The 27,447-nt window shown below is 37.7% G+C and overlaps 1 protein-coding gene across 2 annotated transcripts in view; it reads right to left on the bottom strand.

The window, feature by feature from the left end:
* The window catches only part of lamb2 (laminin, beta 2 (laminin S)), an 84,086-nt gene that overhangs the window by 44,677 nt on the left and 11,962 nt on the right, over positions 1-27,447 (bottom strand). For both annotated transcript variants that reach the window (XM_030139169.1, XM_030139170.1), the window contains exon 3: positions 2,905-3,074. In XM_030139169.1, the coding sequence (XP_029995029.1) occupies positions 2,905-3,074 (170 nt within the window). The remainder of the gene's footprint in view (positions 1-2,904; positions 3,075-27,447) is intronic.

Genomic DNA, 27,447 nt, shown 5'->3' with positions numbered 1-27,447 from the left:
CTGTTCTCTTGTATATTCCTGGGTTTTTTGTTTTAGTTCCATATCAGCCGACACAGTGGACGCTCAAGCACCATCCCATAATACACTGATGTTCATACCATTACTGTAACTTTATGTTCTTGATAAACCTGATCTGCAGTGACATGATGGAGGCTAAATCAAATGCTAATTGTTATTAGACTGTAATTAAAAGTTTTCTAAAAACAAAAAGTTTTTTTTTAAAATATTATCTCCATGAAGTGAGTAATAACTAGTATTATAGTATGATAAAAGGTGAGAAAACATCAGATTACCTGCATCAAAAATGTTTTTGTTTCATAGTTTTCACACTTTCTGATATTGCGTTTTAAATACATGTTTCTTTGCTTCAAAAATTAAACACATGGTGTCCAAATAAGTGGACATGTTTGTAATTCCGTGAAAAATAGGTTAATTAAAAAAAAATTAATGTCATTGCTTTGTCATGCCTAAAGAGGAATAAAAACACTCAAGAAAAAAATCTTGACAAAGATTCTCATATTTCATGCATCAAAGGGTTAAAAACACTGTTGGTTGACCTCTAGTTTGTTCATAAAAACTTCATTACAACTATACAGTATGTATGTGCAAAATAAAACTGCACCACTGGCTACTATACTATATTAGACACTATATATGTACAGGTCATCTAAAAAAAAATTCAACTCTCCAGTGTAGAGTAATTTATTATAAGGAGAATATACATCTCATGGGTTGCCTGTAAAAAAAGCATATTTCTGTCACTTCTCTACCCAAGGGCATGCAACATGTGAACCCCCTTCCATTTGCAACTATATCCAGTTAGTGACCTATCCTAATGGTAAAAAAAAAACACACCAAGCCATTGCCCAGTAGTGGTTTTGGTGAATCAGTGCAAGGAGGGTCTCCAGTTTCTGTTGGACAGATTTTAAAAGAATCAATCGTGCAAATTGTGCAATGCAGGTTGACCAAGCACAGCGTTGGAATGGGGTACTGAATCCTAAAAGTGGGTATTATTAACTGTGCACAGTTGCAAAATGGAAAAGGTGTTACATTTTGTTTCCTTCTTCTGCACTGAAAGACTGAAAGATGTATTTTATATATATATATATATATATACATATACATATATCTATATCTATATCTATAGATAGATAGATAGATAGATAGATAGATAGATAGATTTATATAGGAAACACACCTGACATATATTTACAATTTGTGTTTATGTGGGGGCTTCAAAAAGTTCATGGAAAAAGGACAGTTGGAAAAACGGTTTAAGTTATGATGTTTATTTTTACACATGTTCCATCTAGGTCAGTGTTTCTCAAGCTTTTTTGAACAAACGCCCATGAACGTCATCATGAGTCTCCTGGCACCCCCCCATCCCCCCAAAAAATTGTGACCGGGTTGAGGAGGACGTGGTGGGTTATACACACTGCCCGGCCAAAAAAAAAGTCACACATGCAAGATTTGACTGCGCCACCTTGGGTTTTGATTACAGGAGACATTCACTGTTACATGTTTTTTGCCATATAATGCTTATGTAGTGTCACAATAAGGTTCATCATATTTTTCCATCCAAAGTTGCATAAATTTTTGATTATTGATGATAGAGAATCGAACTGCTGCATCAAGTCTTCATCACATCTCAAATTAAAATCTGGACTTGATGGTGACTAATCCATGTGTGAAAATGATGTCTCATTCTTTCTAAACCATTCTGTCACAAACCTGATGACCCTGATCAATCCTGGCATTGTCCAGTCTGTTTGACATTAGAGACATGAGAGGACACGTACTGCATCAGGTAGAGTTAAATAAGTTATTAGAGCTGAAACATTATTAACCACTGCAGTACTTACCCATGGAAGGATCTGAATTATTCACTTAGGCTACGTTCAGACAGCAGGTCTTAATGCACAATTTGGATTTTTTGGTGAAAACCAATTTTTTTGTGTGCTTGTTCGTATTACACATTAAATGCCACTTCTATCAGTTTTGAGTATGAACCGAATCCAACCCTGAAGTGACCTGTATGTGCAAAAGAGGTCCTGATGTAATACGTGACCATGCCGGCACGCACCGTGTTAATGGAAGTAAACACATTTTTCCCACCACTCCTCCTCCAGGGATGCAGAATTGTGACGTTTGTTGCATTTCAATAGCGTAAAGGCCAGATAAGGCTGTTCAGACTGAAGTTGCATTGCAAAATATCTGATATGTATCGGATTTAGGACCACATACAAAAGTGGCCTGGGTCAGATTTGAAAAAAATTGGATTTATGCTGTTCAAACTGCCTTTAACAGATCAGATACAGGTCACGTATGAGCAAAAAAATCAGATTTGGGCCACATTTACTTGCAGTCTGAACGTACCCTTAGTTAGATCCAGTGAATGCCTCCTGTAATCCAAACCAAAGGTGGTGCAGTGAAATGTGCGACTTTTTTTTTTGGATGGGCAGTGTAGCTCAATAGATACAGCCCCCCTCACCTCATCATTCACCTCCTAGTACCCCCTGAAAAATGACCAGGGTGCCCTGTGTTACACATCGGACCACAATTTGTAAGATCAGGTGGGCGTTGCAGGGGTTTGCCCCCTCCCCGACGTTACAGCCCCCGTTGAGAAACACTGATCTAGGTCAGTACACTTGCAAGTGTTGACACCAGCCTTTCAGAGTCGTGCCATTTGAACCATGTTAACACTATGTTCTTTTTCCACTCATTTTTTTAAGCCCCCTTGTACATATTTTTCATTCTGTGGTCTTCTGGAAACTTAAACTTAAATTTGATGCATCCATCCTACAGTTGGGGGTAGTGTGAACATATATGGAAACTATTTTTTTTATTTTTTCCCCCTCAGGGTCACATACATGTACTCTAACACATACACTTGTTCACACTGACCTGCAGATGGCTGACAATACAGTAGGGCTCTTTTTTCCTCATGCCACATGTAGATGATGCCTTCAGGTTCTTCTCCCGTCCGACCAGCAGGTCTCCCGTTGCTGGGTAACAGCTGCCGTGGGCACAGCCGTGGCTGTGGTCGGGCTCCTGGCCAGCGGCAGCGGCCAAGACTGGAAGGAAAGAAACAGGAAATTAATTACAGAGGACAGGAAACAACAGGGCAAAGTAGCAAAGTTCCCTCATACAGGAGCTATTCAGCAGTTTGAGTTGGCAAATATATCTGATCTTAACCGTTACTTTTTCTGTTCTATCCTAAAACAATAACAACATTAAGAGTTCTGACTGGAGAAGAAAACACTATACGGGATGGGAAGTGAAAGGAAAGGAAGGAACTTGTAAAAATGTGGGTCATGTACAGTGGGCTCCTGAGTAAGTTGACATCAGTTACCATGGCTGGAAATTTTCAGTAAAGCTTCAGTGTGCTTCATGTTTTTGGTTTGAAGTGGTCAGTGAGGACAGATCTTCTAGATTCTCTTAACAGGGTGGAGAAAATCAACCCTGTGATGCATGATTTTGACCAATCATAGGTGTTTTCAATGAGGTAAGGGTTAAATATACAGCTCTGGAAAAAAATAAGAAACCACTGCAAAATTATCACTTTCTCTGATTTTACCATTTTTACCTCCGCCAAGGAGGTTATGTTTTTGTCGGCGTTGGTTTGTCTGTCTGCCAGTCTGTCTGTGTGCAAGATAACTCAAAAAGTTATGGACGGATTTAGATGAAAATTTCAGGAAATGTTGATACTGGCACAAGGAACAAATGATTACATTTTGGTGGTGATCGGGGGTGGGGGGGGCCACTGATCTGCCTTGGCGGAGGTCTGTGGTCTACGAGTGCATTTCTAGAAAAGACAGCTTTCACGTGTCTTGGCTCTCCACCATTGCTGTTGGATGACTTTATGCAGCTCCTGGCTTAGAAATTCAAGAAGCTCAGCAATGTTCGATAGGTTGTGACCATCCATGTTCCTCCAGAAGTTTTCAAAGTGGGTTCAGGTCTGGCCATGACAGGGTCTTCATCTGGTGGTCTGTCATTCACACCTTTACGGACCTACCTGAGGCCAAGAGCATTGTCCTGATAGAAAAACCAGTCCTCAGAGTTTGGGAACATTGCCAAAGCAGAAGTCCAGTAGTTTTCAATAGTTATTTTTAGATTCCAATTACTTTTCTGGTACTATGGGCACTGTTTTTGTCTATTGTAAGAAGATAGTGATGGCCACAGTAGTGGTTTTTATACTTCTTCTTAAATAAGACATGGATCAGGTGTTTTTTCAGTAGAATAAGGTGTGCTTGTGTTGGAATTCAACAGACACAGGAATGGAATGGCTGTCATACATGCAGACATGCTGATTTAAGAGGAAACTGCAGTGGTCTCTGAATTTTTTCCAGAGCTGTATGATCGACAGCTTTATTTACTGATCACTGTTAATATTCTGGGCAAAACGGTGGTGCAGTAGTTAACATTGTCACAGCAAGAAGGTTCTGGGTTCGGTTCCAACACCAGCTGACAGGGGTTGTGTGGAGTTTGCAGGTTCTCCCCATGTTTGCGTGGGTTCTCTCCAGGTACTCCAGCTTCCTCCCACCATCCAAAGACAAGTACGTAATAGGTTAATTTATATTGCTCATAGGTGTGAATGTGAGAGTGATTGGTTGTCCATCTCTATGAACTGGTGACAAGCCCAGGGTGAACCCCGCCTTTGCCCAATAGTAACTGGGATAGGATCTAGCACCCCTGCGACCCTCTCAAGGACAAAGTGGTTCAGATGATGGATGAATGTTAATATTCTGTCAGACACAACTCCTCTACCTAGGAACAACATGGAAGCTCTTGTGATATTTTGTCTTCACTTTTCCACAGTAGTGTGAAACAACATCAGGTCAACACGGAGGAGAAAGCCGCAAATTCTGGTGTTTTTTCCACTGATTTATTTTTGCATCCATTCATTCATTTAGTCTTTCATTATATACAGTATATGTTATTTATTTTAACTTTTTCGCCTTCATTAGTTTTAAGGGTGCTTAAGAGTTGTCTTTCACTTAGTCATTTTACATGCACATCAGGCTTAATTCCTAAAGCTCCATTTCTGTCATTAACCTCTCTGTGTGACTTGTGTAGATGTCACAGAGGTCATGGTGGTCCTGAGGGCTGTGGGAGATTTTGTAAACCGGACACTTGCCTCCAGCAACAAGACGGCTACTGCTTGATCAAGAGCTGTTTCAATGTTGAGAAAACATCCAGTGGGAGGGGGATTATCTCAGGGCAACCCTGCAGGTTAAGAGGCTCCACTGTCTGCGGGGGTCCACCGGGCCTGACCTGATCAGAGGCCCCAGGTTCGGGCTAAATCCGAAAAAACTAACAAATCCGGGTCATACCGAGGTCATACTCGACCTGCAGAGAGTTGAAATACACCAAAGCATCAAAAGTAAACCACAGTAATGTTTTCCAGATTGAGATGACCCATGGAAGTGTTCTATAAATGTGGTGTAAATGATGAACTGTCCTGTTTGGAGACGGTGTGTGTGTCTGTCGATGATACAGCTCTGGAGCCTTGGTGTGATTAAATGTCCGGGCTATGTGTGGGAGTTAAAATAAACCTTATAAACCTTCATGACAACCAGCAGCAGCAGCAGCAGCCGTCACACATTCCTCTGGACAATTTGACGTGAATATCGCCTCCTACACGCCTCTGGGACATATAGTCTGTGTTGGAGAATGTGTGTGTGTTGCAGTGAAGAGACAGGAATGAGGAGAGTGAAGACCCGTTGGGTTTTACCGGCAATCAGTGGGCTGTCCACAACAGGTGTTTGTAATCCTTCCTCCCCACGAACATATTCTAAATGGCAACGTGTAACAGTAACAAAGCAGAAACACATTCTTAAACTGTCACTCAGTGAAACCACATTCCATTACATTCACATTCCATATAGAAAGGATATCGTTTACTGTAACGATTATCTTCACATTAACACAACTGCACATCACATACACATAAATACTGTGTCTACACTGTCAGGACCTACAAACTTCCAGTGCAGGAGTCTCTACATCAGTGGTTCTCAACTGGTCTGGCTTCAGGACCCACTATCACCCCTCAATGACAAGCCAAGACCCAAACTGATAAAAGTTAAACTTCTCACATTTATGTAATAAAAAGATGGTGTGTTTTGAACCCGAGGTAATACAGAATATCACAGTATTGAAACACAGAAGACAAGTTAAATGATAAACCAAAATGACCAGTAAGTGCTGATGCTAAAGAGGGAAATATTCCCTTCAACAATAAATTACGTACACTACCAGGCAAAAGTTTGGACTCACCTTCTCATTTAAATGACATGAGATGGACCACAGATGGCCAACAAGTGCTCAGCATCATTTGGAACTCCTTCCAGACTTTTGGAAAACATTTCAGGTGACTCCCTCATGAAGCTCATCAAGAGAATGCCAAGAATGCGCAAAGCAGTAATAAAAGCAAAATGTGGCTATTTTGAAGAATCTAAAATATAAACATGTTTTGAGTTTTGTCACATCTTTTTTAACTACATAATTCCATCTGTGTTCATTCATAGTTTTGATGTCTTCAGTGAGAATCTACAATGTAAATAGTCATAAAAATAAAGAAAAACCAGGTGAGTCCAAACTTTTGCCTGGTAGTGTACATTTGAACCAAAACTAAAAAGTGCACTCAGTTAAAAATTAAAAGTGCATTCAGTCACTTACTCAAGCATTAAACACACTGAGGTTTTTATTCTCAATGTAGGTAAAATCATATCTGTAGCTGTTGCCACACCTAAGTTTTGCCGTGAAATATAATTAAATATAATTTTTTGGGTCTTCTTTTATGCTGGGAAATGTCTGGTGTTATTAGCATTACCGCCACCTACTGTTGGGGAGTGACAATGGATGGCGCTCCACTCCATTAAAAATAAAGTACAGGATTGGCGTCTTAACATTATTTTTTGTCCAGACAAAGGCCCATGACCTAATGAAACTGGATTTGCGACCCACTTTTCAGTCGGGACCCACCACCAGTTCAGAATCGCTGCTCTAGATCAGTAGCTCTCAGCCAATCAACCACCTTGAAAACTACATCTTCCTACGGTCATCAAGTCACTTCCTACTTTTAAGAGCTGAAACCAAGGCTGATCAATATGTTCAGTATCAGTGTCAGTGTTAGAGAGGTGCCTTCAGATAATGGGCCTCATGCAAGAAACAATATTAAAAGAAATAATGGCTATTTTTGTTTTTATCCATGTTTTGTTCCTATTTTTCTAGAGATTGTCTCAGGTAAGACAACATAATCACCTTAACTGTTATGCATAATCTTGATAACTGTCTCCATTCAGTTAAATCAAAGCATCACTGTAACACACCACGCACAAACATACAGTCGGGTCCATAAGTACCTGGACAGGGCACAAATTTTGTTATTTTGCCTCTGTACACCACCACAGCAGCATTGAACGGAACAAATATTGATATTTTGCCTGCACCACTGATTTTAAAGTGTCTATTATCATATTTAGCTTAGGACACCTGCACATGTACATAGTCATATTTCTCTTAATGTCTCTATCTTCTTTTTTTCCCCTATAATTTTATACTTTTTCTCATATTTTATATTTACTTTTTTTCTAATAAAAAAACAAATTGTGAATAGTGAGTGGATTGGTTCTTCTTGTCCATAACATTTCATTGCATTATCTGTGTGTTAACCTGCATTTGACAAATAAACCATTCTGACTCTAAAATAAAGATGTGACTGAGGTGAATTTAACAGGTTTAACAAAAAATATTGCATTAATCATTACGGACATACAATGCAGTTACTCAAAAGTAACTGGAAAAATTAAGATCATGCTAAGTGTGAGGATTGATTTTAAAACTCTGAAATTCTTTGCAGTCAGTGGAATATATGGACATCACCAAACACTGAATTCTCTTCCCTGGAGATGCTTTTCCAGGCCTTTACCACAGCTGCCTTCAGTTCATGCCTTTGTGGGTCTTTGTGCCCTGAGTTTAGTTTTCAGGAAGTGAAAAGCTGCTCTTCTGCATTGAGATCAGGTGACTGAACATCCTACTTCTTTACCTTCAAAAGCTCTTGGTTTGCTTCTGTAGTATGTTTTGGCTACACGAGCCCTAATGTTAGTTCTTTAAGAGGCAGAGCACAGTCAAAGGCAGTTGCCCCCCCACTTGTAGAGTTCAACGAGATTAAGATGTTGTCACTAAATAAAAGTCAACATCTGTGAGCCTGCAGCATTAGCCTGCCCAGTCTCTCTATTTAGACAGCAAAGAGATGAGATTACATTCATTTTTAACTCTGGCATTCATGAGCGGGGACTTGCTGCTGTACCTGCCGGTGCCTGGATGCTCTCTGAAAGGTCTACTCTCACTGATTAAGGCAGACAGATACAGGGCTTTATCACAGCCTGACGCTGCACTGCAGATAGGGAGCCTGTCTGCCTGTCTGCTTGGCCTGTCTGTCCGCCTGCTGGGAATAGTGCAGAGGAGAATTTCACACCACACACACACACACACACATACACACATACACAACACTGGCACTGTCGAGGGGAAACCTGTGTTTGCATGGCATCTGGACAAGTCGGACACTGGTGCCAGCCAGTGTGAGGTTAGCAGAGTGTTATGTGCACCTGTGGATATGTACAGCATGGGTTGTGAAACATACGGCCCGTGGGCCAAACTGGCCCACCAAAGGGTCCAATGCGGCCCGTGGGATGAATTAATGAAATGTTAAAATGACACTGAAGATATCACCAATCAAGGATGTTAAAATCATTTCAGTTCAGGTTCCACATATAGACTATTATGATCTCAAGTGGGTTAGAGCAGTAAAATACTATCATAATAACCTGTAAATCATGACAACTCCAAATTTATGTCTTTGTTTTAGTGTAAAAAAGTAAAGTTACATGTAAATATTTACACTTACCAACTATCCTTTCACAAATATGAGCAATATGAAAAGTCTAGTGTAATTTGACCAGTATTCTGCTTGTTTTTAAATGTTTTGTGCCTTTGTAGATCCACTGTGATCTGTGAGTTGTAATGTACATGTGTAAATGATAAACTGAGGCAGAATATTGTTAAAATTCCTCTTATTTTTCTTCACAAATTTCAAGTTGATCATTATATTCATATTTTTAAGGAAACTTTTGTAAACATAATTACATTTCATAATGTTTTCACTGTTCTTATTTTACTGGGTTAGGGTTATTATTTTACTGGTCATGCACTCCGGAGATCATATTGGGCTGAATGTGGCCCCTGAACTGAAACGTGGGCCAAAACTGGCCCGCCAAAGGGTCCAATCTGGCCCATGGGATGAATTTGTGAAATGCTAAAATGACATTGAAGATATTAACAATCAGTGGTGTCAAATTAATTTTAATTCAGGTTCCACATACAGACCAATATGAGCTCAAGTGGGTAAAATTTTTTATTTATTTATTTTTTTCACTTTTTTGAGTTGTATAAAATTCTACAATCATGCTACTCACATGTGCCTTTAAATTGTCCCTTGGGGACAAATAAACGTTTTTTTTTAAGAATTCTATCTACAGTTTTAATAATACTACGCCTTCTACTTAATACTTTTTGTAATTGTACTGCACATGTGTAAATAAAAAGCTGTGGCATAATATTGTTAAAATATACTCATTTCACTTAAGAGACATCAGGTTGTTGTGGTTACTAATTGTGACAGGATAGTTTGTAAATGTAAATATTTTCATAATTTAATTAACTTTTTTGCACTAAAACAAAGAGAAAAATTTGGAATTATCATTCTTTATAGACTATGATGCTAATATTACTTGGTCTGGGCCACTTGAGATTGAATTGGACTGAATGTGGACCCTGAACTAATATGAGTTTGACACCCCTGATGTACAGGAACACATGCACAGTTCAACCACAACACTTCATGAACAGTTACAGTATATAACTAATTAAAACTGTATATAGTATATATGTGCTTGCAGACAAAGTTTGCAACACAGAATTACAGAATATGTTAAATGCAACAGTTTGAGCGGCTTCATATTCATCATTATCAGCAAAGATAGCAGCAACATAGTGGCATTAGATAAAATAAGATAGAGTTTGTTGCTTATCTTTTATCTCAAAGGAAACAAAAGAAAAACACAGACTAGAATGAGATGGTGATTTGACAGGTGAGAGGAGGGAAAAAAGCAACCCACTGCAGAGTCTTTGTACAGACAGTTAGAAATCCCATCCAGACACGACTCCATATCTATTCTGGAAACTTTTGGCAAACACTCAAAGGTCTGTGTGTGTGTGTGTGTGTGTGTGTGTGTGTGTGTGTGTGTGTGTGTGTGTGTGTGTGTGTGTGTGTGTGTGTGTGTGTGTGTGTGTGTGTGTGTGTGTGTGTGTGTGTGTGTGTGTGTGTGTGTGTGTGTGTGTGTGTGTGTGTGTGTGTGTGTGTGTGTGTGTGTGTGTGTGTGTGTGTGTGTGTGTCTGTGTGTGAAGAGAAGCAGGGCGGGCGGATGAGAGCAGCAGACATCTGATGTGTCGTATAATCACTGGGTTTCTTGATGTCTTTTATCTCTGGTTGTGTTACTGTCTGCGTTTGTTTGCTCTTTCAGATTTACACCTCAGGTCTGAACTAGACTAGCTGACATACAGCATAATGTTGAATTAACTATGTTTTTGAACTGCAATTTTACATGTGTTCATTTTGAGAAGAATACATTCACAACATTTTCCAATAGCCTGCTGAGTGCATCATTTACAGCGTACCACTCTTATATCTAGGTACAGGGATAAAGTTTAGTTATTAACATGATATCTTGTCTTTTTACATGCATTTGTGCCAGAATGATTATTTTCTTTTAACGGATTATAAGCAGTTAACCTCTGGAATCCTACTGATGCGTTAAGCATAAAGATGACATTTAACAATTTTAATGATTTCTCTCTGAATCTTCTTTTAGTTTTCTTTTTCTTTTTTTTTTTTAGATTTTTCATATTCACAACATCCTTGGATTTAGAAAAACCTGACATTTCAGCTCATTTATTCTCCCAATTTTACATTTTCATTGTTTGAGACTGGATGAAATTACTGAAATTTCTACACAAATAAACAAAAATGACAATAAAGTAACAGTGAATTTCCATTTGGAGATCAATAAAGTTTATTTACATCTGTATTTGTATAAAGTGATGTCTTTGACTGAACTCAACTTTATTTAGGAAGCTGCACCTCATCTTCCAAATGATTTTTTTGTCCACCATCTGACATTTATCAACCATCATAAGGCCTTTCGTTTATCCTGGTGTATGTAGATTTCTCTTTTTTTTTTTTTTTTTACAAAAAAATTAATTATCAGTGAAACATGACCAACATACAAACAGTGCAACAAATGGAAAAGCCTGTTTGTTGCTATGAATGACATTAATACACTGACTATGGACCCTCTTAATCGCCATTAAACCTGACATTTTAAAGCATATGGATAAGATTAGAGCTTCAGAATTCCCAAACCCACATTACATTACATTTTAAATGTGGGTGTCTGTCTTTGGGCATCACAGTGAGCTTTTTAATGAGCCATTTGGAGGTGATGACAGACAGTTGAACAGCTGTGTTCGGGTTTTGACTCTTGATGCAAAGCTCATTAACTGCTAATGTGAGCCTCATGTTTCCCGTACAGACATACATGGCATCGATTTTCTCTTAAGACTTTGCTCAACGAAAGCAAATACACCAAAACAGTACTAAACAGAAAAAGCAGAATAGAATTAGTTCAAATCTTAGGTGATCAGTCCCCAAAAAAACCTGCATGTGATGAATAATTTTCTTGTTATTCTTCCTATTACCCCATTGAAAGTACAGTATAACTACATGCAGCTGATAAGATTACATCAGAGCAGTCGTGGGTTGTTAATTTGACAGTGATCAGACCTTTGTGCTTGATGAACACCAGAAAAGGAAGCAGAGCAGAGAGGAGAGGAGAGGAGGGGAGGGAGGGAGGGATAGAGTGGAGATATATAGAAAACAACATCAGCCATTCAATTGACCTTATGTCAAAATCTCTTTGCCGTATTGTGGGAAAATACATACTTGTATGACAAGGACTCTTCATAGTTTAAGTGCAATATTCAGAGTGAGCTGCAGATACAGGAGATATAAAAGGGAGTGAAGGATGAAAAAAGTACAAAGGCAAGGACAAATGTGAAGTTTATGGCTTTTTCTATCAGGTACACACAACAGAACTGACACAATGATGCTGTGTCAGTGTTACTCATCTTCATCTGGTTCATAAAAATAATAAGTTGTGTATTTTGTCTTGGAGTTAAACATCAGTATCTTTTCTTCTTCTCCACTTTCTTTCCTCCGTAGCCATAAATGGAGAGGAAGGGAGGAATGCAGGGCAACAGCTGAGAGCAAGAAGTCGGTGGTGTGTATGTATGTGTGAGGAGGGGTCTCCGCTCACAAAGCACTGCTGTTCAACCAGGCATTAGTCTGTAACAGCAGGCCACGCACCGGAGTCCACTAACATACTGTTCAGGTCGGCCCTTTGCACTCCGTAAACCACATCATTACACTCTAAAAGGGCTTCCTGAGGATCACATGGGGAATGGGTTTATATTTGTTACAATAAAAAGTGCAGGTGAGACTGTAACAGACAAAAGCTGGGTTAAAAAAGACCCAGTATCAGCGTGCTCGTGGCAGAAGTCAATGAAATCTGACTCAGAGCCAACAGGCCTTCCACAGGAGCCAGTGTTTTATCTGTCAGTCAGTGAGAACAGCGCAGTCTGCAGGGCATCTAGAGGTTTCATTACTACAAATGAATTCCACCCGCTATCCACAGGTGGGCTCTGATCTTATTCACAGCTTTCATCCCCGTCTTTCATTCTCATACCGCTATTTAACCCTAATCCTACAGGCTGGTGTACCTGGAGACCACAGAAGTGGACTTTTGGATCATCTTACAGGTTCTTTTAGCTATTTTAGTCATTTTAGATGAGATTTTTTTTTATGTTAGCAGAACCAATAGGGTCTTTTAGTCTGCATTGGTATTTATTGATTATTTATTGTTGATTATTTAAATGTATGTACTTTCAATGATCTTGTATTTATGTACTGATTTATTTATGTTTGTCGCATTGCACTTTGGATGTGGGCTGATGTCTGTGGTAAGCTGCAAATGAATTACCCATATAGGATAAATAAAGTTTTCTGAATCTTTATCACTCCAATTTTTCACAACTCATTGATTTTGTTCTTTTCTGTTTCTGTTTTCATTACTGCTTAACCCATAAAGACACAAAAATCCACTGTTGACCAAAAGCATATACTGATGTAAACTTTTTAATACTTGTTGATCCATTAATCCTATCAATACATGTAAATAATTGGTGTAAAATGCAGTTTGTCGTCTTTTCATGGTCATCAGATATGACCCATTTGGACGTTCAGAGGCTCTGTAGTGAACATGGAAACACCGTCATCTTCTACAACACTGAGGGTACGTTTACACGGCAACACTCCGCAAAGATTTCTCCTTTGCGTTATAAAATCATTCCGCGTTAAGACGAAACCGCTATGATAACGATCTGCGTTAACATGAGTCCGCGAGGACGGCTGAATACGCTGTAGTGGCCATGGCAGACCAGTAGCTGGCGATGTAGAGTTGTAGTGAAACAGTGGCGGTAAAACACGCGCCTGCACACAAACGATTTCCGGTTTAGACAGCCTTTAAATGAGGAGAAGAAGAAGAAGAGGTGGACAACACTATTTACAAACAACAATGGCGAGTGGTCGTACAAAGACGCAGGACTTCTTTGTCTGGACAGACGAGCTGAGCACAGTTAGCAGCACGTATGTTGTTCTGAAACCGGCCATTGTTGTTGTGGTTGTTCCTTCTTTTTCTGCAGCTTTATTGTGTCATAGAGGCTGGCAAACCAGCTTGGAGGCGCATTACTGCCACCAACTGGCCTGGAGTGGGTTAACTGGCGGTTCTCGGTTGCGCGCGCATGCGGTGATGTCATATTTTACCCCGGAACGCTCCGATTCGCGTTAACACGGAGCTGAAATGCGGAGCATATCGATAACATTCCACCCTGGACCCTGGTATCAAAAGTTTCCGGATTCAGGCACTCTAGGCACCGTTTCCATGTTAACAGAAGGCTAATCCGCGATGAAATCTTCCCAGAGTCGACTGAATCCTACGTCGTGTAAACGGCCCCTGATTCACCAGTAAAACCCATGGAGTTGGATCAATGACAGTGAATGGACACACTGGATTTATGTTCAATTACTGATATATTTTGCTGAAAAAGTCACTTTTATAATAACCCTCAACTTTAATCTGAGCTTTAATGAACATCTACATGATCAGTGAATTAAATACAGGAAAATACCTGATTTTCACTGAAAAACTGTAAAATACAGATGATACTATTATAATAAATCACTTAAGAAAAGTTAAATATAGAAGAAAAAAACTATTTTTGAACTGCCACAAAAGTAACACTGGGTCTTTATGGGTTAAAATGGCAATGTATAGTGCTTAAGCTTTTACAGTATATGAATAAAAAATAAACTGTAATATGAAAATTTAATAGGGCAGTCATGGGTCTTAACTTAAAAGTATGGGGGTATGGTGTCATTCACTGTGAAAGAACATGCAAAGCAGGAGCCACATATTTCTTCATATGCTCTGTAATTTTTTTATTTTTATTTATTTTTATTTTTTATTTTTATTTTTTTACAGAATATGCAAATCCAGTCTGGGTCAAAAAACCAGCAGATTATACTTTAAGTGGTCTGACAGGAAACAAAACTTTCATACTTCCTCTGGACTCTTTTTACAGACTGTAGAAAATCTAACATTAAGAGGCAATATTCTGGTCAATCACAGGTGTTTTCAGACAGGGAGGGGTTAAATATATGATTGACAGATTTATGCTCTGTCTACACTAATATGGATATTAGGAAAGTGAACATTTTTCTTTATGTGACCATCTTCTAAACAACATTTTAGCTTAGTAAAGCATATCAGAGTCCTGATAACTAATAGCTTCACATTAAAAACAATTTCACATATAAAGCACAGAGAGAGTTAAGAAGATAAAATAAAATGCAAGTAAATGGTACCAATGATATCTAACTGTTTACAGAGATAATGTAAAGCAGCAACAGGATTCTTTTACAACAGCTTGTACCTCACACCTTTAAATGTGTTTAATGGTATTTATCGTAATGATTACACTGGTCAACAACAAATTTATTGTTTACGTTTTTTGAGCTAATTTAGGATAATTTTGGTGTGCTGAATCCAAAAATCACATTAATTTTGCTCAATCAGGTCAACTTTCTGAACTATGCTACATATTGGCTTTTTAACATTTTTGCTTACATTTATGGGCATTTTCACATCATATGATACAAAATTCTTTCATATTTCTTGCAATAAACGAGTTCTGAAGATTTTACTTTTGCCAATTTATGATGAATGTTTTTTTTAATATTACAGGTGAATGAAATGGCTTCGACTAGAAGATCTTGCAAAAATAAGCCTGACGTATTCTGCTACAGTTTGTAACACTTAATAAATGCATCCTGTTAGAAAATGATTTTTTTTTTCTCTTAAAACCTATTTTGGGTGAGAACTATATAAAAAATCAACTGATAAAGTCACAAAAATGTCATCAATTTTGTGAGAAGATCAAATTTTTCAAAATCAAATTAGCAAAAAAACCTGACCTGATTGAGAAAAACAGATGTCATTTTTGGATTTAGCGGTGCAAAATGGTCCTAATTCATTTGAAAAAACCTAGACAACTTGCAAAAAACATTTTTTTGTAACCCAGTGTTATTGATAATGACTGCTGTACGTCTTTATCACTCAGACTTAGTCACAACATCACTGAGTTTTTTGCTTCTGGAAAAAAATTTAAAAAAATAGTTGTAACTTCATTTAGTTAAAAATCAATTTCGTTTGGTTGTAGTTCCACATGAGGTCCCATCAGTCCTAATGTTAGACTGAGAGGTGATCATGTCTTTGGTGTTATTTAATATGAGGCTTTTATTTCTGCGTCATCTGCATCCATAGACTGATCTCACAGTGTTGTGAGTTACAGTAGGTGGTGTAGAGGGGATGTAACGTCAACTCGACACATTCCTCTGGGAGTAGTTTGGAAGGACACAGACGGCGCACAGTTTGCTGTCACATCTACTGCCGTAAACACAGGAAGCCAAGACAAATAAACAAACAGGTTGACAGGTAGACAAACACACAAGAGGTGGAATCACACATTTTTTCTCAGATGAAAAGAAGGTTAGAAGAGTATAAAGAGCGCCGACGCACTTCCAGGAATATTAACATGACAGTATGGCGCGTTTCAATATCAGGTTACAGTGGGCAGACTAGAATAGCACCATTTTAATACAGCGCTGCGTGCCTGACCTGACTGAATATATGGGAGCAGGAGGCGACGGAGATATGTTTAGTGCTTTCATCACACAGCTACTCAAAAGCCCAGCAAGGAAAAGTCAACAGCCTTTTATTTTTAACTCCTCCTGCCTAATGAGTTTACATTCTCCCCTCTTTGTGTCTCCGTCCTCTCTTTGCTCTGCACTTAGCTGACGGATAGGACAACTCCCCCCCAGCCAAACATCCAGCTGTTCTCCTCCCTCCTCCTCTGCTGGTTATTATCCACAGCCCATCTCCCTCTCCGGCTCGTACTCCCCCCTCTGCCCCGCCGTTCACCTTCCTCACGTCTTTCATCCTCCCTTCCTTAATCAGAGTGAGCGGCCCTCACTTCTAAAACTGATCTCCGAACCCCTGTCATGAATCACGGGAGAAAACGAAAGGGGAATCATCATTGGCAGCATGGGAGGTGATGGTGGGTGGAGGGGAGGACTGAATTTCCAGTTGGATTGACATTATTTTTAAAGTAATATCCTGACTGGATCAAGATATCAGTCAAGTTTAATCCCACTCACCCAGTGGAAATTATTTATACTTCATCTGTTAATGCTGCAGCTAATGATTCTTTTCACTGTCAACTAATTTTATCGGTCAATTAAATGTAAGTTAGTAAAGCTTTATTTATATAGCACTTTTTAAAACAACATGTTACAAACTGCTTCACATAAAGGAGAGATAGATAAGAACACATAGGAAAGACAAGAATAAGAAAACCGTTTCAACATGCAGATACAAACTTTCTGGCAGAAGCAACACACACTGAACGAACACCGTGGTCACATATGTCACAAACAACCCCTAAGACAGACCCATAACCAACACTTAATACACCAATACACAGACGCAATATAGGTGTAAACTAGAAGCACTCAGAGAGCGCAGACCTCCGCCAAGGCTGATCAGTGGCCCCCCCCGTGGGCCCCCCCACCCCCGATCACCACCAAAATGTAATCATTTCTTCCTTATCCCATTTCCAACAAACCCTGAAAATTTCATCCAAATCTGTCCATAACTTTTTGAGTTATGTTGCACACTAACGGACAGACAAACAAACAAACAGACAGACAGACAGACAAACAAACAAACCCTGGCAAAAACATAACCTCCTTGGCGGAGGTAACAAACCTCTATACACAAATATATGCATACGCACACACACACTACACTGTCCTGATTTAATGAAATGCTTGTTTATAAACGTGAGTTTAGTTCAAATGTCAGAACATGGCGAAAAATGCAGATCAGTGCTTCCCAAAGCATATGAATTCATCTTCAAAAGGGGTGTTTGGTCCAAATCCTTAAAGATGTTCAATTTACTGTCATATAGGAGGAAAGAAACCTGAAAATATTCACATTTTATTAATATGATAATAACATTTCCAATAAAATAAAAAAAAAATCAACAAGGGAAGAATTGTTTCTTGTTATTTTATTACATCTTAAACTGGTCCAGGAAAATTTGGCAAAATTCTGGTAGTGTGTTTTTAAATTCCTTGAGTATACATTTGTGTTGAGTTCAATAAGGAGTCCTAGAGCTAAGAAAAAGTTTCCCTGGAGCCCTTAGTGCAGGGGTGTCAAACTCATTTTAGTTCAGGGGCCACATTCAGCCTAATATGATCTCCAGAGGGCTGGACCAGTAAAATAAGAACAGTGAAAAAAGTAAAATTACATTATGAAATGTAATTATGTTTACAAAAGTTTCCTTAAAAATGTGAATGACATGAACAACCTGAAATTTGTGAAGAAAAATAAGAGGAATTTTGACAATATTATGCCTCAGTTTATCATTTACACATGTACATTACAACTCACAGATCACAGGGGATCTACAAAGGCACAAAACATTTAAAAACAGGCAGAATACTGGTCAAATTACACTTATTTCTGTTAAGACATTTCATGTTGTTCATATTTCTTCAGATCATTCACATTTTTTGTGAAAGGATAGTTACCTCCACCAACGAACAGCGGAGGTTATGTTTTCATCGGGGTTTGTCGGTCTGTCTGTTTGTCTGTTAGCAAGATAACTCAAAAAGTTATGGATGGATTTTGATGACATTTTCAGGAAATGTTGATATTGGCACAAGGAACTAATGCAGTGTTTTTCAACTTTGGGGTCGGGACCCCACGTGGGGTTGCCTGGAATTCAAATGGGGTCACCTGAAATTTCTTGTAATTGATAAAAATAAAATAAAAACTTACTAATAAAAAAATATATATGATTGAGAGAGACAATCCCAATACATAAAAGACATGACAAACTCTGAAGCTGAAACTGAAGCACTGTGGTACTGTTTATCTCAAATGTTAATTGTGGCTGGTTTCAGATGCTGCAGCTCTTTCATAATTTATAGTTTGAGTTATTGTTTTTTCAGTATTAATTTGCAGCCTTTGGATTGACTGTACAAAATTCTCACTTTGTGAAGCAATCTCAACCTGGCTTTTCTGCCTCTGTCCACAATAATACACATTATATAGCCTTAATGTCGTGTAAAATTAATGTTTATTTGCAACATAGTATAGCAAAGTATTACATGATCAAAAACAAATAAATTTTAGCAAAAAAAAAAAAGAAAGTTTCCGCTTTGAATGTCTGGGGTCGTCAGAAATTTGTGATGTTAAAATGGGGTCATGAGACATAAAAGGTTGGGAACCAATGAACGATGGGGGGGGGGGGGGGGGGGGGGTGGTGATTGGCCTTGGCAGAGGTCTGCGCTCTCCGAGTGCTTTTCTAGTTTGTAAATGTAAAAATTTTCATGTAATTTTACTTTTTTTTTTTTTACACTAAAACACAGACATAAATTTGGAGTTGTCATTATTTATACATTATTATGATAGTATTTTACTGCTCTGACCCACTTAAGATCATAATAGTCTGTATGTGGAACCTGAACTAAAATGATTTTAACATCCTTGACTGTTAATATCTTCAGTGTAATTTCAGCATTTCACACATTCATCCCACGGGCCTGATTAGACCCTTTGTCGGGCCATATGTTTGACACCTGTGCCTTAGTGGATGCTGTTTTTTTGGTAAAGAGGGTCTACAGTTTGTTACTGACCCACCGCTCTGCAGCAGGTTTTATTTAGCCTAGCCAGACCCTGCCCATTACACAGGTTGTTACATTAACAAGGCATGGCACTGGGAGGCAGCTGGTCCCTCTGGAGGAGACGCATTCACATTCCTGTCCTATCCCAGAGACATCGGAATCACTCCACAGAGCAGAGGAAGCAGGCGTCATCAGCAACAGGTGGGCAGAAACATGAACAGTACAACGTCTGTTCTTATCTTAGTACAGCAGACATGTAAGGTATCTTCACCACATATCTGGGCCTCATCCTGCTGGTGTTTCCCCCACACATCCACATTTACTGACTTTTACAGTTTCATGGTATAATCCATTAGCTTCTTGAATCCAGACCCACACTGAGCCATCGGAATATCAACGCCAAACCCTCAATCCACAACTCTAGTAACTGCTCAGGACAAAGACCACATGAAAGACGTGTATGTAGCCACCGTGACGTCAAGCTCCTGGTTTGTGGACTATGGCTTTGAAGAACATATTGCAGGGGTGGCCAACCCTGGTCCTGGAGAGCCACAGTCCAGCATGCTTTAGATGTTTCCCTCTTCCAGCCCACCTGATGGTCGTTATCAGTCTTCTGCAGAGCTTGATGATAGGCTTATCATTTGAATCAGGTGTGTAGGAAGAGGGATACATCTAAAACTTGCAGGATTGTGGCTATCCAGGACCAGGGTTGGCCACCCCTGACATATTGAGACCAAGGCCAGGAGAAAAACAAGTGGGGAAATTCATGAAACTAAGGCTATATGATCTGACCCAACTGTGTAATTTCTCAACCACAGCTACAGTAGAAGTGTCTGTTAATAAATACATCACTCTAGTCATTCAAAGCCAAAACAACAGACGTCAAACACCTCTATTAGTGCTAAGATTGTACAAGAATACCACCATGGGACCTAACTTTGGAAAATAGAAAAACAGGAGATAAATCATATTTTAAAACAAAAACTTTAAGTTATCCCCATACTGGGAAGACAATCGACATGAACTAACTCATAAACTGGAAGTTAAGTCACATGTTTTTTACATCGTGCATGTCCCTGTGGTCTGGTATATGTTGGCTAATCTAAATGACCAATTTAATTACAAATTTCAGAACATAAAACTGCATTTCAGACTAGGAATTTTGGACTATGTCTTTGCAAAAAAATCATGCTGAAGCAGATCATGGCTGAACATCTTCCTTGATATTCTACAACAGGGGTGTCCAATCCTGGTTGGGTCGGTATCCTGCATGTTTTAGATATATTCCTCTCCCAACACACCTGATTCAAATGATAAGCCTATCATCAAGCTCTGCAGAAGCCTGATAACAACCATAAAGTGTGTTGGAAGAGGGAAACATCTAAAACATGCAGGATACCAGCCCTCTAGGACCAGGATTGGACACTTCTTCTCTACAGGATTGAGACAGTGAAGATGTCCACAATGGAATGAGATGTTTTTAAAAGAAAAACTGTGGTGGGAGATGTTTTGGATACATAAACTCAACACAATGACCCCACATGGACTTAATGACACCTTCAGCTTCAACTATTATCTGGGTTAGAACTTGTAACTGAGTGATTATGGATATGACTGTCAGCTGGTATTTGGACTGTTCTGGAGGAAACAAATACCTAAAGGTATCATTTTAACAGAAAACCAATGGTCAGAAGCAATGTTATGTATATTTGTGATTGGTCCCTGTATGGGATATGAGAAGTGATCGTCTCCCAGATGATTGGATCCAACCCTCATCTTTATAAACGTCCTACTTTTGTCTACTGAACTGATCATGTATTTCTCAGACACTCTGATGAAGGCGATATGCATCAACCTACTTTATATAATCAGAATCAGAATAAGTTATCAATCCCAGTAGCGGGAAAGAAACTAATTAAAAAAAAAAAAAAAACCTACTGTAAATAAAGCTCTAAATATACAAACATATATATAGCTCTGAATATATATATATATATATATATATATATATATATATATATATATATATATATATATATATATATATATATATACCACATATACATATTAAAACACTCTATTAAGACACAAACTTAGAACAGCAATTTGTACAATATGTACTAGACAATATATTATCAATATGATAATTAAAGAAATATATGTAAGTGTGCAAAAACATAGTTGTGTGTAATTATAATTATGAGGTTATAAGGCAGAATTAAACAGTTATATATAAGATGTGAGCCAAATCAATACATGTAATTTGACTTGGAAATATTAGATGTGTGACCCATTTTTTAAACTTTTTGAGTTTTGATTTCACATTTTATGTCTGAAACACAGTTGAGGCACAACCAACTCCTTAAATATCAATGTTTTGATCCTAGTGAATTGTGTCACTATTGACACATATGATGTTTACCATTTTAAAAGACAATTTTACCAGGCAAGAAAGTCACAGTTTATGGTGAAGATGATAAAGTAACAGTTTTGTGTGGGGGGTGTACTGATTTTTATGTATAAAGCAGTTTGTGCTACATTTCACTGAATGAAAAGTGTTATATAAATAAAGATTCATTGATTGATTGATTGAATGCATTTTTCGTATAACATGAAACACATTGCCAACATGAAAACAGTCATTACCTCAGCATAGTTCACCTTGTAAATGTATGTAAGTGAAAATCACTCCAGATCTGGTCATGTCGAAGCTGCAGAGACATCTTCAGACTCTGCTCATATTATTATACCACAAACTGTGACTTTCTGGACTTGTGAAATTATCTTTAACCCATAAAGACCCAGTATTATTTTTGTGGCAGTTCCCAAATGATCGTTCCTCTCTAACCTTTCTTTAAGTGATTTATCACCATTTATCAGAATATTATCCTTTGTATTTTGCTTTTTTCAGTGAAAATCATATATTTTCCTGTATTTAATTGACTTATCGTGTACTTTAACCATCATGCTGATATTACATTTGAAGGTAATTATATCAAAAACAAACAAAACTGAACAAAAAAGTGACTTTTCATCAAAATATATCATCAACTGAACATAAAAGGAGTGTCTCCAATCACTGTCATTGATCCAATTCCATGGGTTTTACTGGTGAATCAATGTCGTAGAACAAAAGTGTCAAACATGCGGCCCGGGGGCCAAATCTGGCCCACCAAGGGCCCATCTGGCCCCTGGGATGAATTTGTGAAATGTAAAAATTACACTGAAGATATTCTCAATTAAGGATGTTCAATCTAAAGTGGGTCAGACCAGTAAAATACTGTCATAATAAATTATAAATGATGAAAAAAAGCTATTTTTCTTTTTGTTTTAGCGTCACAAAAGTAAAATTACACACAAATGTTTACATTTACAGACTAGCCTTTCACAAAAAATATGAACAACCTGAAATGTCTTAAGAGAAGTATGTAGTATTTTGACAATATTCTGTCTGTTACTAAATGTTTTGTGTATTTGTAGATCTGTAGGTTATAATGCACATGTATAAAATGATAAACTGAGGTGTAATATTGTTAAAATTACACTTGTTTTTCTTAAGAATTTTCAGGTTATTCATATTTGTTCATGCTATGTTAAAGTACAGTATGTAGATGTAAACATTTTCATTACGGAATTTTACTTTTTTCACTCAAAAACAGAGAAAACTTTGGAGGTGATATTATTTGTAAGTTTTTATCCTATTATTTACATTATTTTACTGGTCCGGCCCACTTTAGATCATATTAGGCTGAATGTGGCCCCTGAACTAAAATGGGTTTGACACCCCTGTTGTAGAAGATGACAGTGTTTTCACATTCACTACAGAGCCTCTGAAAAGACAACAAACCATTTTACACCAATTATTAACATGTATTGATAGGATTAGTGGATCAGAAGTTATTAAACATTTTAGATCAGGTGGTGCTTTTGGTTGCTGGTGGCTGTTTGGGTCTTTATGGGTTAAAACTGGATTGAGGGTTATTTTTCCAAAATGAAGTCCCTGAGGCTTTCATGTATATCAGAGGTTCAAATAAAATGGAAAAAACAGAATAAATTGAAAATAAATAACTGACTTTTTCTAAAAAGATGGAAATTAGTTAGATATTTCAGAGCCAGCATTAAGTAATCATCAGTAATTACACTCTATTTCCATATTGGCTTTGATTTTTAAGCTGTGGTTGTTGTCGGTTGGCTCAGAAAAATGCCAAAATTACAGCACACTGAGAAGTCTCATTTTTCATAATGGTGCAGCAGCAGAGCCACAGCCTATAAACCATGTAAAGCAGTACTACAACGACGATCGTATCTATAAAATGTTCCTCCGAAGCGGGCTACCGACCACAAAGTCCTTGTCGGCCGTGCACCAGATGAGAGGCGCACATGGCCAGCAGATGTTGGGTGCAGGTCAACCAGCTTGTCCATCACTTACTCAGCCGGAGAGAGTGAGCTGCTGCGGCTTTTGGTTGGCTCGGTGATTACGGCGTTGTGTGTTTGCTTTGGTGCTCCACAGCTGCTCGGAGAGACATGTAGCACTGAGCAGACGCAGATGTGTTCGCTGTAGGTGCTAATCAGAACCTATGACTGAGAAAATCTGGATCCACTTAGAGGGAAAGCTACAAAAACAACGGCCCACTCGGGACTTGTCATTAGCAGAGCCATGTGTTTTGGTGTGTTTGCATGAACATATGCAACACCGCCGGCCATAAGATAATCTATCTAACGACTCGTGCCAAATTCATAACTCTGTTGAGTCTGGTGAATATGTGCCTTTGTATAACTGCATATTCGTATTGTGCTGTCACCAACAAACAGACATAATAACAGAATAATTGTGTCTACCTCTAATATGAGTCTAAATCCTTTCCTGTATACGTTCAAGGGAGAAAATGATGTCTGCGTCGCCGGAGGTAAAGGTCAGATACTCAAGTATAATTTAAAGTCCATCGGGGAATACGACGTTTGTGACTGTGCGCATGAAGTCATGTTGGAGCCGAGATTTTAACAGATATCGTGAGAAGGGGAAAGAGGTCTGAACTAATCCCACTTAGAACACCAAATGTAAAAAAAAAAAAAAAAAAAAAAAAAAAAAAAAAAAACACTGGCTGGTTTTTCTGCAGGTTTTTTATGGAAGTAAATCTGTCTTATCAGATTTTGAATTATAAAAGCCATTGAATTTCTAGCACTGAATTTTTTTTGCACTGAAATTAAGTATCTGAATTTTTTGTCTCTGAATTCATCTATGTTTATAAATTTAGAATAGAAAAAATTCAGATGCAAAAAATTCAGTGGCTAAAAATTCAGATACAAAAAATTCAGATCACACATGTGTGCCGACCGTCTTCCTGCATCGGTGTCACATGACCAACTTAATGTAACTCAATTGGCTGGCTGACAGTTTGACTTGAGATAAAATCGATTGCTTATCCTTGGTGTCCCGGATGTGTGATCTGAATTTTTTGCGTCTGAATTTTTTGCATCTGAATTTTTTGCATTTGAATTTTTTGCATCTGAATTTTTTTGCTTCTGAAGTTTTTGCACCTGAATTTTTTACATCTGAATTTTTTGCATCTGAAGTTTTTGCACCTGAATTTTTTGCACCTGAATTTTTTGCATCTGAATTTTTTGCATCTGAATTTTTTGCATTTGAATTTTTTACATCTGAATTTTTTGCATTTGAATTTTTTGCATCTGAATTTTTTTGCTTCTGAAGTTTTTGCATCTGAATTTTTTGCATCTGAAATTTTTTGCTTCTGAATTTTTTGCATCTGAATGTTTTTTGCATCTGAATTTTTTGCATCTGATTTTTTTTTTTGCTTCTGAAGTTTTTGCATCTGAATTTTTTTGCTTCTGAATTTTTTTTTGCGTCTGAATTTTTTTGCTTCTGAATTTTTTGCATCTGAATTTTTTTGCTTCTGAATTTTTTTGCATTTAAATTTTTTTTTTTCTAAATTTATAAACATAGTTAAATTGAGAGACAAACAATTCAGATACTTAATTTCAGTGCAAAAAAAAAAATTCAGATATTTAATTTCAGCGCAAAAAAAATTCAGTGCTAAAAATTCTGTGTCTTTTATAATTCAAAATCTGATGAGACAGATTTACTTCCATAGTTTTTCCACAAACTCACTGACAGATGGTGTATTTGAGTATCAGTACTTATGAATTACAAACAAAAGGTACAGTGGGACTAAAACTTGATGCAATAAGAAGTGTTAGTGTATTATTTTCGATGGCCCAGTATGACCTTGAGGCTTATTACAATATGGACAAAAATATTGGGACACGTTGAATTTCGGCGTTTCATTGCTAGCATACATTAATCATCAGCTACACTTATACAAAAAATGCTTCAGTGCTTTTACTTAACTGTACTTTTTAATGTTCCACATCTACGTTTGTGAATTATTTGTCACATTCTTACCATGAATTATAATTTTAGAATACAAGTAACTTTAAAAGACATGTATCATGATAATAAACTGACATGAAACATAAGCATTTTTATCATGATACTATTGTAAATCAACAGGAATGTGAAGTCCTATGAGCTGTGAGTGCGATGTGTTGCAATATTTTTGTCCATATTGTGTAACTGTTGAGTCTGAAGTGGAAATGTAATAGACATGATGACAATACAACAAAACTCTTTATCACAGAACTGTCAACATTTCTGAATCCTTCATATATCAAAGGTACATGTATAGTTAACCCTTTAGGCACCAGAGTATGTTTGTTTTGTTTTTTTTTTAATCCAATTTTGATAAAGATTTTAAAAAGCAATCTGTTTTAAGATTCCTTTTGTTGTCATTGTATACACAGAGCATACACAACTACATTCTGATGCACTATGTAGAGACGGTATTTGAATTAAAAAAAAAAAAAAAAGGAAATATACAATGCAAATTATTTAAATAGTATAAAACAGTAGCCCCCCCCCTCCCCCTCCATACCTAGTTAGGTGCAGAGGACAGTGAGAGGTAAGTACAGTAGTTATTCCACATAGTTGATTATTTCATTCAGTTATGTTGCTCATCGCAATATTACAACTTTGGTGCTTAAAGGGTTAACATCACGCTGGCTTTCGATAAATTGTCAGGTTAACATGATTTAAAGGGGTCATATTTTGTTAAACCCACTTTTATTAGTCTTTGGTTCATTTATTTGTGTATTTGGACCCTAATAGTTCATAAACTTTAAATTTGAACCCTCCAGGTGCTGCAAACCTATCTTTATTTTAATTTTGGCAAAAATCAAGTGGATTTCTACAACCTGTTTTAATTCCTGCTTAATTTGTTACGTCTATAACTAGTTACGTCACGACATTTGCGCATATAAGGTCAAGACTTCCGATGAACATCTCTCCAAGTACGGTATAATTGTTTGTCAGCAGCAGCGGTTGTGGTAAAAACTGAAAATATGTCCAAACTTCGAGCTGATTACTTAAATGTTCAGTTGTTGGTTGTATTAACAAACACAAGTGACTGAATGGGACAGAAAGCACGGTCAACAACCTGGAGGGGGTGGGGCATGAAGTGGCTCATTTGCATTTAAAGGGCCAGCGCTCAAAACAACCTTTCTGGTGTCATTACTCAGAAATAGGGTTGAAGATGGACCTGTGGAGTTGAATTAATGAAGAATTTAGACCCAAGCATAGCATTTACAGTTCATGTAGACCACAGAGAAATGTTTTAAAATGCATAATTCCATTTAAGTCAAGCTAAACATCACTCCTTTAAGTAATATGTGATCTGAACCATAGACAGCTGGTCAGTATTAGAAGCTAAAGGGTTTTATTAGTCCTGGGTCTACATAATTACAAGGCCACGAGATAAAACCATGAATGACTGTGAATAGACATCAGTCTGTCGTCACTGGCAACACTAGAGTTCAGATACAGTCACATAAGATGATATGCTTTCAATGCACTAGTTCTTTCTTTCTTTCCCTCTCGCTGC

This window comes from Sphaeramia orbicularis, chromosome 7 (assembly GCF_902148855.1).
Source record: "Sphaeramia orbicularis chromosome 7, fSphaOr1.1, whole genome shotgun sequence".
Lineage (NCBI taxonomy): Eukaryota > Metazoa > Chordata > Actinopteri > Kurtiformes > Apogonidae > Sphaeramia > Sphaeramia orbicularis.
This window is presented reverse-complemented; position numbering and strand designations above follow the sequence as displayed.